The sequence below is a fragment of the Vulpes lagopus genome, chromosome 5 (assembly GCF_018345385.1).
Source record: "Vulpes lagopus strain Blue_001 chromosome 5, ASM1834538v1, whole genome shotgun sequence".
NCBI lineage: Eukaryota > Metazoa > Chordata > Mammalia > Carnivora > Canidae > Vulpes > Vulpes lagopus.
In genome coordinates, this window is record NC_054828.1 from 14,852,641 (window position 1) to 14,868,626 (window position 15,986).

At 41.4% G+C, this 15,986-nt stretch overlaps 1 protein-coding gene across 3 annotated transcripts in view; it reads left to right on the forward strand.

Moving 5' to 3' along the window:
- BPIFC (BPI fold containing family C) overlaps nt 1–15,986 on the forward strand; it is a 60,956-nt gene that overhangs the window by 15,149 nt on the left and 29,821 nt on the right. For 2 of the 3 annotated variants that reach the window (XM_041755599.1, XM_041755600.1), the window contains exons 2-4: nt 1,931–2,024; nt 8,528–8,651; nt 11,776–11,896. In XM_041755599.1, coding sequence (XP_041611533.1) covers nt 2,007–2,024; nt 8,528–8,651; nt 11,776–11,896 — 263 coding nt within the window. In that variant the 5' untranslated portion in view covers nt 1,931–2,006. The remainder of the gene's footprint in view (nt 1–1,930; nt 2,025–8,527; nt 8,652–11,775; nt 11,897–15,986) is intronic. The other variant, XM_041755601.1, reaches the window with a different exon arrangement.

The window sequence follows — 15,986 nt, forward strand, 5'->3', positions numbered from 1 at the left end:
AATCGACCTCCTCAGAGAAGACTTCCTGGACCATCCCACAAAGCGAGCATGCCTCCTACAGTGACAGCACTCTGCCAATTACAAGACCACCACACCAATACATTCCCTTATTTCCTTAATAGCATGTGTCACAATCTATACATTTTTATTTATTTTGCTGTTTGCTTGTTTGTTTTATATCTTTGTTTAATGAACTTCACCTGCATGGGGATCCTATCGTTTTTACTGAAGAGGTCCTTGCACATAATACGTGCCCAATATTTATGGATTGAATGTGTAGGATCTGTGATGATTGACAGTGATTCTACAAGGAGAGAATGTTCAGCCTTGTATCACCATTGATAAGGCCACATACTAATGAATAAAATTTTATAGCATTTCTCAGTTTTAAGAACAAATTCTTACAGATTATTCTTATAATCTGGATGTTTGTGTCCCTCCAAAATTCATATGTTGAAATCCTAATCCCCAAAGGTGATAGTATCTGTAGGTGGGTCCTTTATGAGGTGCTCAAGTTATGAAGGTGGAGCCCTCATAAATGGGACTAATGCCATATAAAAGAGGCTCCAGAGAGATCCCTGGCTCCCTCCACTGTGTGAGGACACAGCCAGAAGGCGCTGGCTATGAACCAGGGAGACGTGATCATGCTGGCTCCTTAATCTTGGACTTCCCAGCCTCCAGAACTGTGAGCAGTAAATTTCTGTTGTTTATATGCTATAGCAGCCCAAACAGACTGATGGTTACCAACATTTTTTTTTCACCAGAACGTATCAAGGTAGATACTATTTTTATCCACGTTTTGTCCTAAGGAAATACAAGTTAAATGGATAAGCATAACTGGAGGTACCCTAGGTGAGAAACCTGAAAAGCTGTCAGGAGTTAGACAATGCCAAGTAACATGCCTACTATTCATTTTAAGGTTACCAATATCCTGGGTTTCCCCAGGACTGTTCTGGTTTTATTTTTTTTTAAGATTATTTATTTATTTATTTATTTATTTATTCATGAGAGACACAGAGAGAGAGAGGCAGAGACAGGCAGAGAGAGAATCAGGCTTCATGCAGGGAGCCCGATGTGGGATCCCAGGACCCCCAGATCACGACCTGAGCCAAAGGCAGACACTCAATAGCTGAGCCACCCAGGCGTCCCTGTTCTGGTTCTAGTACTGAAAATCCTGCATCCTGAGAAAACCAAGGAAGTTGGTTGTCCTATCTTACCCAGAAGATTATAAATAAGATCTTAGATACTTCATGCAATCAGATCCCTGGCCATGTAAAATGCAATGACTGAAGCATGGGGGATGGGAAGGCAGATAGGGTTTAGAACCTACCGATGTGAAGTCACATAGGAGTCCAGGCACCCACCCAACTTAACCTCAAAGAAATGCTGGGAGCGGAAAGCACTAACAACCCCGAAAGGGAACAAACACTTAGAGATCCCATCTGTGCTCCTACCCTGAAAGATAAAGGCGGTAACTAGGTCAGCCTGGTTATCAACCCTCATACTTTCAGACTGAATCTGATCCACCAAAAGTACAAAAGGTATTCTGGAAAGTGGTGGAGCCATCCACTTTAGGTACCCTGAGCAGGAGAAACTGGCTTATTATCCCAGAAAGGAAAATTCTTCCTCTTCCAATTCAATGCAATTTGACACCTTTTTCAGTACATTGAAAGTCATGACTTAATCATTCTGGTAATGTAGTCATAATAGTTGTGTGTGTGTGTGTGCGTGTGTGTGTGTGTGTGTGTGTGTGTATTACAGGGAGTAATCATTGCATGGGTGGCATTGTCTGCTCATCTAGGTAGAGACTGTAGTGTTCATTCATGCTATTGGGCAATTGAAGTGTAGCAATTATGTATCACATTTTGAAAGAGGCATTTTAAAAAATCCACCTGTAGATGATTCAGACTTAATTATCTTGTCTTTTCAGCAGCTGGGTTCAAGGCTCAAGTGGGGAACACATAGTTTCAAAGGCAGAAGGAATCGAAGGTACTCCCCAGCTTTGGATGCTTCCTCGGCTTGAGGTAAGAATCGTGAGCAAACTTCAGATCTCTGCCAGCGCACAATCTCCCAGCGGGGATTACCCTCTCCACTGGCGATGTCCTGGTCAGTTCGCTGTCATGTGGCTTGAGTCATTGTCTGCCTAGGTTTTTCTGTTTTGTCTTTTATGTCACTTAGGCCGACCCAGAAGGCTATGAGCAGGTCTAAGAAAAGAGAGTTGGTGTGAACGACAGATTGACATTTGCCTCATTCAGCAATGTTAAGACAGTCACTCAATCTTCTGGACTTATTTTTGCCTTCATTTCAGGGGGGAACCCAGCTCAATGGAAGAAAATTCTAACTTGTCTCTAACTTGAACCAGTGTGGATTTAGGAAGAAGGGGCTGCTGTGATGTCTGTGTTCTGGGACCCAGGTCTTAAACCACCACATCAGTGACCTACATCCTGCCAGAGCTAAGGCCCTCCCACTTGTTTAACCTGTTTGTGTTAAGTAAGGAGTTTGGGAAAGGCTAGGTGTAAATTTTCAATGCCCTTGTCACTTGAGATCTTGGTAAAAATCAGATGTGAGAGCTGAATTCCTTGAAATAGCCTCCAGTTCTCCTCGTATCCTATACCTATTGATTTAGATGTCTTATACACATTTTGTTTTAACCATTAGGTTGGAATATTCTGACAGTTTAGGCTTCCTTAAACCAATTGGACTTAATTTTTCCAACCTTTGATCCCGTTTTAAAGGCTGCATTTCATCCATCATCTCCTTTAACTGATTTTTCCAAAGCCTGTAAAGCTCCCCTCAGTAAATACCAATGGTAAGTCGACCTGTCTCAGGAATTTTCTAAGCTGCTCTAGAGTTTTCTTGTTTCTGGTCATCAGAACGGCAAGGGCCACCTAATATATTTATGTCTTTATTTGTTTCATTTTTATTTTAATTCAGGTTAGTTAACATACAATGTAATATTAGTTTCAATGTACAATATAGTGATTCAACACTTTCATACAACACCTGGTGCTCATCCCAACAAGTGCACTCCTGAGTCCCCATCACCTGTTTCACTCATCCCCTCCCCCTCTCTGCTAACCATTAATTTGTTCTCTATAGTTAAGAGTCTGTTTCTTGATTCGTCTCTCTTTTTTTCCTTTGCTTATTTGCTTTGTTTAATTCCATATATGAGTGAAATCATATGGTATTTTTTCTCCTCTGACTTATTTCATTTAGTATTATACTGTCCAATTCCATCCATGTTGTTGCAGATGGCAAGATTTTGTTATTTTCTATGGCCAAATCAAATTCCATTGAGTGCATGTGTGTGTGTGTGTGTGTGTGTGTGTGTGTTTGTGTGTATGTACCACACCTTCTTTATCCATTCATCTCTCAATGGATACTCGGCTGCTTCTATAATTTGGCCATTTTAAATAATGCTGCTATAAACATAGGGGTGAAACATAGGGGTGAAACAAAGGGATTCATATCGCTTTGAATTAACATTTTGTATTTTGGGGGTAAATACTCAGTAGTGCAATTACTGAATCATATGGCAATTCTATTTTTAACTATTTGTGGAACTCCATACTGTTTTCCACAGTGGCTGCACCAGTTTGTATTCCCACTAATAGTATAGGAGGGTTCCTTTTTCTCCACATCCCTTGCCAACACTCATTGTTTCTTGTACTGTTGATTTTAGCCATTATGACAGGTGGGAGGTGATATCTCACTGTACTTTTGATTTGTAATTCCTTCATGATAAGTGATGTTGAGCATCTTTTCATGTGTCTGTTGGGCATCTGGAGATTGTCTTCTTTGGAGAAATGTCTGTTCATGTCTTCTACCTATTTTTGAATCAGATTACTGTAAAATTTTGGGGTGCTGAGTATATAAGCTCCTTAATTATTTTGGATACTAACCCTTTATTGCATATGTAATTTGCGAATATCTTCTCCTATTCCATACGCTGTCTTTTAGTTTTGTTGATTGTTTCCTTCACGTTGCAGAAGCTTTTTATTTTGATGAAGTCCCAATCATTTATTTTTGCTTTTGTTTCCCTTGCCTCAGGAGACATATCTAGAAAAACGTTGCTATGGTAGGGCCATCTAGTTTAGAAGTGTTATTCTGTCCATTTATTGGTATGGAAATGTAATGACTTTTGAGGTTTTGAATCTTGGAAAGAAACAATTCCTTAAACAACAAAATAGGTGACTTGTCGGCAGGGTTTTTAAGTCATCTTGGATCCCTTCCTTTAGTAGGCAACTCATCCTGCCCTTACTTGTCAGCCAAATTACTTAACCTTTTAGGACTCATCTCCTTGCTTGACAAGGTTCCTTCCCTCCTCTGCCCATAAATTATCATCCTAACAAACACTTCACCTGAAAGTTACATACAATCCTTTTATAGCTCAGTAATTTCATTCATTCATAAAATTTCTAAAAAATATATGTTTTTCTATGTGCAATTTTGAGTTCCTCAATCTCTGTCAAAGTAGACCATTTCAGAGACTTCCTTTACCCAGTGAAGAGAAAATAGAATTTTTGGAGCTGGAAAGGCATTTAAAACTCCATTTGTGCCCAAGAAAATATGAAAGGATTTGCACTTTAATGCTTGAAAATCTCCAGATGCTTAATGATTTTTTCCACATAGAAGATGGCATCAAGCATCTCCTAAAGTTCCAAGATGAAAATGAAAAATCCAACACTTACCAAGTAATAAAATTCATAAACACTAGAATAGGGAGTCAGAAGAAAAAGGTGTGGTTCCCAAGTGCCTCACTTACTATGTGGTCTTGGGTCATTCAGACTCTCCAAGTCTCTGTGTCCACATGCTTAAGATGGAGGTAGGATAATAGTAACATGAACCTCCAAAAATTGTTGTGAGTTTTGTAAATGGTTAAAAAAAAAACCAAATTCATTATTTTAGTTTTTATTCCATTAACAAATAATAGCTCTGCTTTAGTTTATTGTGCTTTTTAACTGTAGAAATGGAGAGTTATTTATATGATGGTTTGGTTTTCTCATTTTTCCCCACACTTTTCTAGAACCTTTCTTTGTTAACCAGAATCTTGTAAGCCAGTCAGTTGGTCAGTTAGCAAATATTTATTGAAGCCCTACTACATGCCGGGCAGAGAGATTATTTCAACCTTAATTTGGATACAGTCTAATACATACAGATTTTTGGTCTACCTTTTTTTCCCTTTACTTTCTACTGCTATGAAAATGTTTTCCACTTTTAAAAAAATCCCTCTCGTGCCTGCCTTGGCATGACACATCCATTTACAGTTCTTTGCCCAAGGCAGTGTCAGTGTGACTACACATCAGTATGGCCTCACCATTTGTTAAAATGTGGACATACTTTTATACCAGTTGGTGAACAGCCCCAGGAGTGTTGCTCTCACTCCCATAGTTTCATCCATCTCGGCCTATCCTCCTCTCCAAGACCCCTTGACCACCACCACCACCCCTGCCACCCCAGAATCAAGGTGGGCCTAGCACAGATGGCAACTAGACCTAGCTCTTGCATCCATTCTAATTAAGTATAAGGTGTTAACATCACCCTGCGTCTCGCTTGCTTGTCCCACTCCTCACATTTCCACCAACCCTCAGATCACTTGCTGCCTGACCAGAGACAGGTCTCCTACACAAGTCTTCCCCTGTGGCTCTTATTGTCATGACTCTAGGCTTCCCTTGGTGTCCTCTGCACCTGACCATCTCCAAGTCACCCCTCCATAGCCCTGCCCCCAGCATGACTGCTCAGGTTCTTTCTGTGCATTGTCCAGCATAACCCAAACCAATTCTGTAGTGCTGAAACATCACACTGAATGCTAAGGCCATAGCACTGTTAAGGTATTGAAATGCCTCTTTCTAAATAGTCACTACTCAGAGTCCCCCATCCCATTCCCAGTACCCCAGCCACACTAGCCAGTCCTCTCAAGACCTCTCCCCTCCCCATGATCTGGTACCTAACCTCCCTAACCCTGCTCCTGACCTGTGGCCGATATCTGTTCTAATGGGAAAGTGAAAAAAAAAATAATGGGAAAGTGTATTCCACTAGAATACAAATGCTTTGTTAGTCACCTCTGCAAAGAACTGTAATATAGTGCAGAGCAAGGTATGGTTCTTCCTTCATTTGTGATTCCCTGATTCATTCTTTTGTTGTTGTTGTTGATTCATTCTACCATTACTTATCAATTGCTCTATACCTGAGACACTAAGCCAGGCTCTAGGACCTCCAAACCAAATGAGGTCTCTACCCTCATGGCACTTATATTCTCATAGAGGAGACAGCACATGAGAAAATAAATATACACACATGAATAAATATATATTTTGACCAAAGTTTCAGAAGGAAATTAGATAAGCTTAGGGAAGTCAGAAATGGCTTCAGAGAGAAGGCTGTATTTAAAATGGACCTTAAGGATGTACAGAGTTTCCACAGGCCTAGGTAAAGATGAACAGCATAAGCACAGGCATTATGCAGGAAACATGGTGAGTGTTTAGGGACCAGAAGTCCAATTTGTCTGGACAGAGGTGTCCTGGGAGGTCAGATGACAAATGTAAGCAAGTTGACTGAGCCTCACACCTGAAGGTGGACGTATGCATCACAGAACAGGTCAAGACCCCAATTCTCAACCTCATGGGTCTCCAGCAAAACACCCACATGAACGTTCACTAATCTGAACATAGGTCCCCTATGTAAATTGGGCAATGTGTTCATTAGACAAAATACCAGCCCATGGGCGCCTAGGTGGTTCAGTTGGTTAAATGTCTGACTCTTGGATTCAGTTCAGGTCATGATCTCGGGGTCATGGAATCAAGCCCCATGTCAGGCTCTTACACTCTCTCTCTCTCTCTCTCTCTCTCTCTCTCTCTCTCTCTCACACACACACACACACACAAAATAAATAAATCAAATCTAAAAATTTAAAAATGCTAGCTCAAGGGTGTGTAGGGCAGCCCTTGCTCTCCCTACAAGTTGGGCACACTGAACACACTAGAACATTTTCTGCTTGCCCTATTTTGTACCAGAAAGCTGGTATATCTCCAAAGGGCACCTTTTCCCATTCCATACTAAAGGCCAAGTTAGGCTAGCAACAGCCCTGCATAGATACTCCTCTCTCTGGTCAGACTGTTCTATTCCTCTCAAATAAATTCTCTGGAACACCCCCTTTGTCTACATCGTTCCATTCCCACCTCTATGGCCTTATCCATAAAGCCCACACACTTCCTTTATCAAACCTTTTTCTTTTCTTGGCCAAACAACCCCCTCCCCCCCGCCCCACACACACCTCTTGCAATGATTTTTTCCTTTATCCAGACTGCTCCTGAATCCCAGCCCTTCTTTGAATCCTTCCCTGCCACACCTGGCCTGACCCCTCCCTTTGCATGGCTCCCAAAACTTCCTCTTCCTTGACCACCCCCACAGATGCTTCCCTGATTTGTCTCAATTTTGTATATTAACTCAGTGGGTATCTGTCACCTGTCAATCTTTAGCACATATGAACGCAGCAAGGGTAGCTCACCAAGATTGTAAACTGCCAGAACTAGAAACAAGGCAGTGAACGTATCACTCACCTCAGCTGTCATTAAAAGAAACCCATGTCAGTGTTGCTATTTGTAACTGTGCTTCATTCATCAAGAAAATGGGCTGGGGGCTACCTGGGGAGCTCAGTCAGTTAAGTATCTGACTCATAATCTCAGCTCGGGTCTCAATCTCAGAGACATGAATTCAGGCCCCACATTGGGCTGCATGCTGAGTATGGAGCCTAGCTAAAAAAAGAAAAATAAAAGAAAATGACTTGGCATTAATTCATTGCGTCCATTAATTAAATACATATACATTGAATATTTAATATATTCCAAGCACTAGCAATATAACAGCAAAAAAGATATAATCCCTCCCTTTGGAGTTGAGATTTTTTGTGTGTATATCTACTGTGTGCCAGACATTGTACTAGATTCTGAGGTGAGCCAGGCATGTGTGTTAAGGAAGGAAGTCCGTGAGGAGGTAGAAGTGTAGAGCAGGGCAGGGCCTTCCAGCTGGGCTTTGAGCTTAAACCCTGTCCTGTGGGCAAACAGGAGTCATTAAGGATCTTTAAGCACATCATCCCACATTCTCTGAGGCCACCTGCCTAAACTACTGACTTGTGTTCTAAAACTGTCAAAATTCCTGCATCCCCACCCCCTTATCCTTCCCAAGGCATATCACAATTGTTACATTTACAGTAAGGCTCTTGTGTTGCATTACATTGTATTGTATTGTACGAGTCATAATCATCTGTGTGTGTCTGACTCACCCACTAGTCTGTGAGAAGCAGAAGTCAAGGGCTCACATAGGTCATCTTGCATCCTCAGCACCTAGCACATATTCTGGTGTGTTCAATAAGTGATTACTGGATGGATGGATGGATATATGGATGGATGGGTGGATAGAATGAGTTCTGGAAGTAAGCAGTGAAACAAGAAATCATAGAAAAGCTAGATGGAATTGACCAATGAAAGTAAAAAATAATAAAGGAACCATAAATGTTGGTTAATTGCAGATGTGTACAAAGGCAGTCCAAGTCCTCTGGGGATGTTTCTTCCTGTGGAATCTCTGCATCTCATCCACGCAGACCATTTACCCTGGAATCAAGGCCAGGGTTACTCAGCGGGCTCTGGACTATGGTGAGTCGAGTGCTTCCAAAAGCCAAATTACAGCCCCCCAGGTGGAGTTTGTGATCCAAGCTCATTTTGGATAATCTCATGACCAAGGCAAGCTCTACTATGGGATGATCCAGCCCCTTTTGCAGAGTCTGCTAAGATAGCTGGGAAAGAAGTGGTGTCTGAAAAACAATCAACCTGTCCAAACCAGGCCTATCGAAACCCAGCCACAGATGTGCCTTCTCTCCCCACCCCCCTGCCACCTGTACCCTCTCATATACATACAATGAACACCCCTGCTCTAAAGGAGGATACATCACAGGGTAGAGGGGAGGAGATATGAGAGTAAAAGTAACACCGTAGACCTTCAGAAAGGGCTTGGTTCCAAAAGGAACTTAGGGTCACCTAAAATTGTGTGCCAGATTTAATGTAGATTATGATCATGCATTTTTCTTGAGAGAGGCTCAATACATTCATTAGATGCTAAAAGGAGCCTGAGACACTGAAAGATTAAGAAAAACCCTTTTGGAGGTATTTATAAACAGGAAGAGAAGCATGTTGAGCAGAGCTAGGATGAGGGCAGATTGTATATGGGAAAGGAACTGAGAATTCAAAGTGTATAGGCCCAGTTTTCTCCTGTAAATCTTGGCCCAAGTTTAGCTGAATGCAGGCAGATAGAGTCACTGACGCTTTCTTAACTAAAGCAATCAACGTGAGTACTGCGAATATACCCAAGTGTGACCAGGAAATGCCTCACCCACTACACCACTACACCCACTACACCACTACACCAAAAAAGAAATACAGGAAGGATAGAGGGAAGAAGGAAAGGGTGGAGGAAGGAAAGACTGAGTTTTGGGCAACTCCCGCAGCACCTCATCTAGCACAGGAAATCTAAAATCGATCCATCTTGCACAATTGTAATATGAGCTGGCTATAATGAGAAATACATACCAGGAATGCATGTGTGTATCCATGTGTATACATATATTCATGTGTGTATGTGTGTGTATCTTGTTACTATATTAATAACACTTATATACACAGAAATACATATCAGAACTATCTCATAAAAGTATTAAAGTTGTGAGAATAGCTTATTTTACCCTCCAGATCAGAGCAATTAAAAGAACAGATCTAATCAGTTCATTTGGGTATGAATTTCAGTCCTGTCCCTTTCCTCAATATGTAGGGTTGGGCCAGTAGATTTTCTCATCTGGAAAATGAGGTGAGGGGAATGATAGTAATGTTGCCCCCCTGTAGTGATGTGAGGACCAAATGGGATCATCTGTAGAGATATGACATGGGTTGATGGGGAAGAACAGGCTTTAAAGTCAGAACCAGGGAGAGGAAATGTGTGGGAAATGTCAGAAAGGGAGACAGAACAGAAAGACTCCTAACTCTGGGAAATGAACTAGGGGTGGTAGAAGGGGAGGAGGGCGGGGGGTGGGGATGAATGGGTGACGGGCACTGAGGGGGGCACTTGACGGGATGAGCACTGGGTGTTATTCTGTATGTTGGCAAATTGAAAACCAATAAAAAATAAATTTATTATAAAAAAATAAAGTCAGAACCATGCCTTGATTGAGCATCTACCATGGCCAAGCTCTTTGATATGTGCCTTACAGGCTCTGGGTTGATTTAATTCCCACAACCACCCTACAAAGAAAGGATAGTCATTTTGCAGAGGAGGAATCTGAGTCTCAGAAGCGCTGAACTGAATTTGCCATGTCATACAGCAGTAAGGGGGTGATGCAAGATCAGAGCTAAGGTCCGCCCTGCCTGATTTCAAGACCTGTGCTCTGTTCTCTGCACCCCATTCCTCCTCAAAGCCTCAATAATGATGTGCAGTAGTTGTGAGCTCTTGGGCAAGCCAGTGAACCTGTCTAATCCTCAACTGCCTCCTATGTTAAATAGGGATAATAATACCTATGTCATTGGGTTGCTCTAAGATCAAAGGATAGAATATGTGTAGAGTGTAAACAGTCTGGCATACATGAGCACACAATTATTATTAAATCATAACAGTGTTAGGATTTGAAACTAACCTGTCTGATAGTGCCTTTGGTTCCATCTTTATATCCTTTACATTCTATCCCTGCAGCCCTATATTACAACATTATTCATGGTATTATAGAGGATAAGATCTACTCTCCATCTCCACAAAGATAGCCTAAGTAAAAATGAGCTTAAGCTACAAAATAAGAGGCAAAGGCAAAGCTTCCTTCTCAAAAAGATTAAAATGAAAAGATCATTTTTCATCACTATGTCAGTTACTTTTCACAAGCTCCTTATGTGGAAGAGGGCTCTTTTTCTCCATGAACTCAGAAAAATGTGTTCTGTAGTGCTACTCTGTAAAGACGAGTTTATTCCTGAATTACACAAAAGCAGGGCTTACTAACCTTTTTGGAGTCCTGGGATCCTTTGAGAATCTGATGCAAATGTGGACCCTCTCCTCTGAAAAATGAGAGACAAAGGTACATGTACACACACATCCTGCTCACAGTCTTTTACTAGAATTTCAGGAGAGTTAAGAGTGGCCTACAGTCCATGTGCCTCAGGCCAAAACTTGCTGAGCTTAAAGAATCTAGGGGAGGGATCCCTGGGTGGCGCAGCGGTTTAGCGCCTGCCTTTGGCCCAGGGTGTGATCCTGGAGACCCGGGATCAAATCCCACATTGGGCTCCCGGTGCATGGAGCCTGCTTCTCCCTCTGCCTATGTCTCTGCCTCTCTCTCTCTCTCTCTCTCTGTGTGTGTGTGTGTGTGTGTGTGTGTGACTATCATAAATTAAAAAATAAAAAAAGAATCTAGGGGAAAGGAGACAATGTAGAATAATTTTCTAATAAGACAGAATTCTGAAGCCAAATTGCCCAGATTTGACTATCATAATGCCCTGTAGTAGTACCCTTTAGCCTTGGCCATGTAATGAGAATCTCTTGTGCTATTAGCCCTGGGGTCCTGGGGTCTTTGTTAGCCTCTCCGAGGACCTGTTTTTCCTTCTGTAAAACAGGGACAATAGCACCCACTTTGTAGGGTTGCTGCTTTCTAAATTTCTCTCAAGAGCTTGCCTTACTCAGTAAACCTCGCATATACGTTTAATAATGTTATGCCATTGTTGTAAATAAATGTTCTCTTTGGTTCCTTCATAGGCATTCAAGCTGGAATGGAGATGATTGAGCAAATGATTAAGGAAAAAAACATCCCAGACCTAAAAGGTTCTGAATCTCTAGAATTTCTGAAGGTTGATTATGTGAACTATAATTTTTCAAAGTAAGTAGAAGAGTATTTTTAGCAGTGAAATTAATCTTTAAAATCTTAGGGTTGTGGATGTGCCACTATGTGTTTTGGTGTAACACCAGCACCTGCAGAGTAGAAGTTAACCCACCTTTGGTAAGGGGCTTCTCAGACGAATGACCCAAGAAAGAGGGGTCATAAAGCTGACAGAGAGTGTAGGATTTCGGTCAGAGCACCTGGGTCCGAGTCATATCCCCGCTGCACACTGGTTGTGTACACCTGGTGTATCTGCCCAGAGTCTCGATGTCCTTGCCTCTTTTCTAAAATGATAATTCCTTGCCCCTTGAATTCTTTTTTTTTTAAGATTTTATTTATTTATTCATGAGAGAGAGAGGCAGAGACACAGGCAGAGGGAGAAGCAGGCTCCATGCAGGGAGCCCAACGCAGAACTCCATCCTGGGTCTCCAGGATCACACCCCGGGCCGAATGCGGCGCTAAACTGCTGAGCCACACAGGCTGCCCTGCCCTTGATTTCTTTTTTTTTTTTCTTGTATATTTTGTTAATTGAAGTTTGATTTGCCAACATATAGTATGACCCCAGTGCTCATCCCATTAAGTGCCCCCTCAGTGCCCGTCACCTAGACACCCCATCCCCCTGCCCACCTCCCCTTCCACTACCCCTTGTTCATTTCCCAGAGTTAGGAGTCTCTCATGTTCTGTCACCCTCACTGATATTTCCCACTCATTTTCTCTCCTTTCCCCTTTGATCCCTTTCACTGTTTTTTATATTCCCCAAATGAATAAGACCATATAATGTTTGTCCTTCTCCAATTGACTTACTTCACTCAGCATAATACCCTCCAGTTCTATCCACATTGAAGCAAATGGTGGGTATTTGTCATTTCTAATGGCTGAGTAATATTCAAATGTATATATACACCACATCTTCTTTATCCATTCATCTCTCAATGGACATGGAGGCTCTTTCCACATTTTGGCTATTGTGGACATTGCTGCTATAAACATTGGGGTAAAAGAGACACAGACACTCTTACAAGTAATGAACATCTGTTCTAGTCCCTGCAGAGATGTTCTTCCCCACCTGGACCCCACCCCCTGGAATCAACAGCCAGGTGAGTGGCCCCAGCAGGGACCAGGAGGCAGGCATCCCTCTGTGCAGCCTGCCTGATCCACCCATTTCCCCCAAGCTCCGAAATCCGCACATGAGGCTCTTTGACCTGTCTCATCTCTATTCTATTTTTTTTATTGGAGTTCAATTTGCCAATATATAGCATAACACCCAGTGCTCATCCCATCAAGTGCTCGCCTCAGTGCCTGTCACCCAGTCACCCCCACCCCCCTGCCCACCTCCCTTTCCACCATCCCTTGTTCGTTTCTCAGTTAGGAGTCTCCCATGCTCTATCTCCCTCTCTGATATTTCCCACTTATTTTCTCTCCTTTCCCCTTTATTCCCTCTCACTATTTTTTATATTCCCCAAATGAATGAGACCATATAATGTTTGTCCTTCTCTGATTGACTTATTTCACTCAGCATAATACCCTCCAGTTCCATCCATGTCGAAGCAAATGGTGGGTATTTGTTATTTCTAATGGCTGAGTAATATTCCATTGTATACATATACCATATCTTCTTTATCTGTTCATCTTTCAATGGACACCGAGGCTCCTTCCATAGTTTGGCTATTGTGGACATTGCTGCCCTTGATTTCTAAGAGAAAATTGTATCCATCCCATTGTTACCCCTACCCCAGAAGGCTAGATTTAGGATTCAATCACAGTCTCAAACACAAATCTACTCCATCAAGCCTTTCCTTATTTTAGTGAAGTTTAGTTGAGATTTCAGAGGTCATAGAAATGGACCACAAATAAGACTCATAAGGAAGAGTAGAGGGGAGCCCAGGTGGCTGAGTCAGTTAAGCGTCCAACTCTTGATCTTTACTGAGGTCTTGATCTCAGGGTTGTGAGTTCAAGCTCTGCTTTGGGCTTCACAATGGGCATGGAGACTACTTAAAAAAAGGAAAAAAAAAAAAAAGAAAGAGGGATCCAGAGGGATCCTATGGAAGCCCCACAATTTTATTAGAACCCAGCCTTTTTGTATTTCTCTGCCCCACCATCCTCAGTTCTGGCTTCTGTCCTCAAGATTGACCACTGCAGTTCAGCCATAGGCATTGCAGCTTAGCCATCAAATCCATATTTCAGGTGCAAGAAGGCGTAAGAGAGCTCTTGTAAGTTGGCTTAGTCTCTTCACTGAGTTGTTTCCTTTAGCCCCACTCTAGTAATACTCTACCTATACAATAATGAACAGAACTTAGACTTATGATCATACTTCTTATTATTAGCAAGGGAGACTGGAAAATTCACTTTCTAACCAGACATCTTTGCCATCCTAATCAAATTCAGAGATGTTTGGGAATGATAAAGGGAAAGTAGATATTCAGACAGCAGCTGGCAACCTCTGTGGGGTTGCCCCAAAGGCAGTGTAGGGAGAGGATGTCTTTGTCCATCTTGACTTCAATCTTAAAGGTAAAGCAGAGAGTCAAGATTTTATAAGGAATTACCTGTGATTCACAATTTGTCCCAAAGCTTTATCAGTCCAGTGATAATTCCCTGCTGCTCTAACCCTTTGGAGTAATAATTTCTCTGTTATCAAGGATAACATTCTATAAAACCATGAGTTTTCTGGGGGATTGGGAGTGGGTGGGGAGAAGAATGGTGATCAAGGGAAAGCTCTTATGAATGTTCTAGCTGTTAATAAAGGCAGCCATTCAACAAGTATTTATTGAGAACCTACTAGGTACCAAGGCTTGTTCTAGGCATAGGGGATATTGTAGTGAATGGCCCAGATATCCCCTGTCCTTAATGTCCAGTAAAAGTGATGGATATTATATATTTACAAAATGAATTATTTAATTAAAGTGATGATAAGGCCTCAGCAGAAAAATCGAAGGTTAATCATATATTATGAAATGTAGGTGAAGATGAGGAAACATAGGGATTGTCATGCATTGCTAGTGGGAATAAATAAACTGGTACAGTACTTTTAAACCTGTTCTGCCCACACAGGAGCCACCAGTCATATGTGTCTACTGAGCACTGGAAATGGGACTAGTGCAAATAAGGGACTGAATTTTTACTTATTTAATTTTAATTAATTTTAATTTTAAAATGGGTACTCAATTCAGTTATTGAAAAGCTTTTAACTATGTGTGGAACAATTTAAGTATGGAAGTGTACTTTTTCAGTTGAAAATTTTATCCCATCTAAATAAAGGATAAGTATTTCTGATGAAATTCAGTGTCCAGATTGAGTCATATTATGAGTACTTAAAAAGACCATATTGTGAACACAAGACTTATTTTGAAAAAAGGGAAATAAAATATTTTTATTGTCATCAATAATTTTTATATTATGTGTTGAAATGATGCTATTATAGATATATTGGGTTAAGTAAAAAATATTAAGAAAATCACTCTCACCTGTTTCTTTACCTCTTTTTTTTAAAAGATTTGTTTATTTATTTATTTATGTGTGAGTGAGAGAGAGAGAGAGAGAGAGGCAGAGACACAGGCAGAGGGAGAGGGAGAAGCAGGCTCCATGCAGGGAGCCCGACATGGGACTCGATCCCGGGACTTCAGGATCGCGCCCTGGGCCAAAGGCAGGCGCCAAACCGCTGAGCCACCCAGGGATCCCCTCTTTTCCTCTTTTAAATGTGGTTACTAGAAATGTTTTGACTATGTATGTGGATCATATTCTGTTTCTATTGGACACTGCTCTTTTAGAAGGTAAAAGGACTTTTTTTTAAATGCCTGCGCTTTTACCTACCAATCCCACTTCTCAGTATCCTTACTAGAAAGACATACACATAAACAGCATGTATGAGGATATTCAATGTGGCATTGTTTATAATACAGAAATAACTGGAAACAACCTAGGTGCCCAGCAACAAAGAAATGATTTTCATTAATGATACATCCATAGCTTAAATACAAAGAATGCATTAGACCTATATGAATCAACCTTATATATGAAATATTTTCATATTTCTAAGATTTCTAAGATCTGTCAAGTGAACCTCCACCATCTTCTTCCCATGGTGGGACTCAGG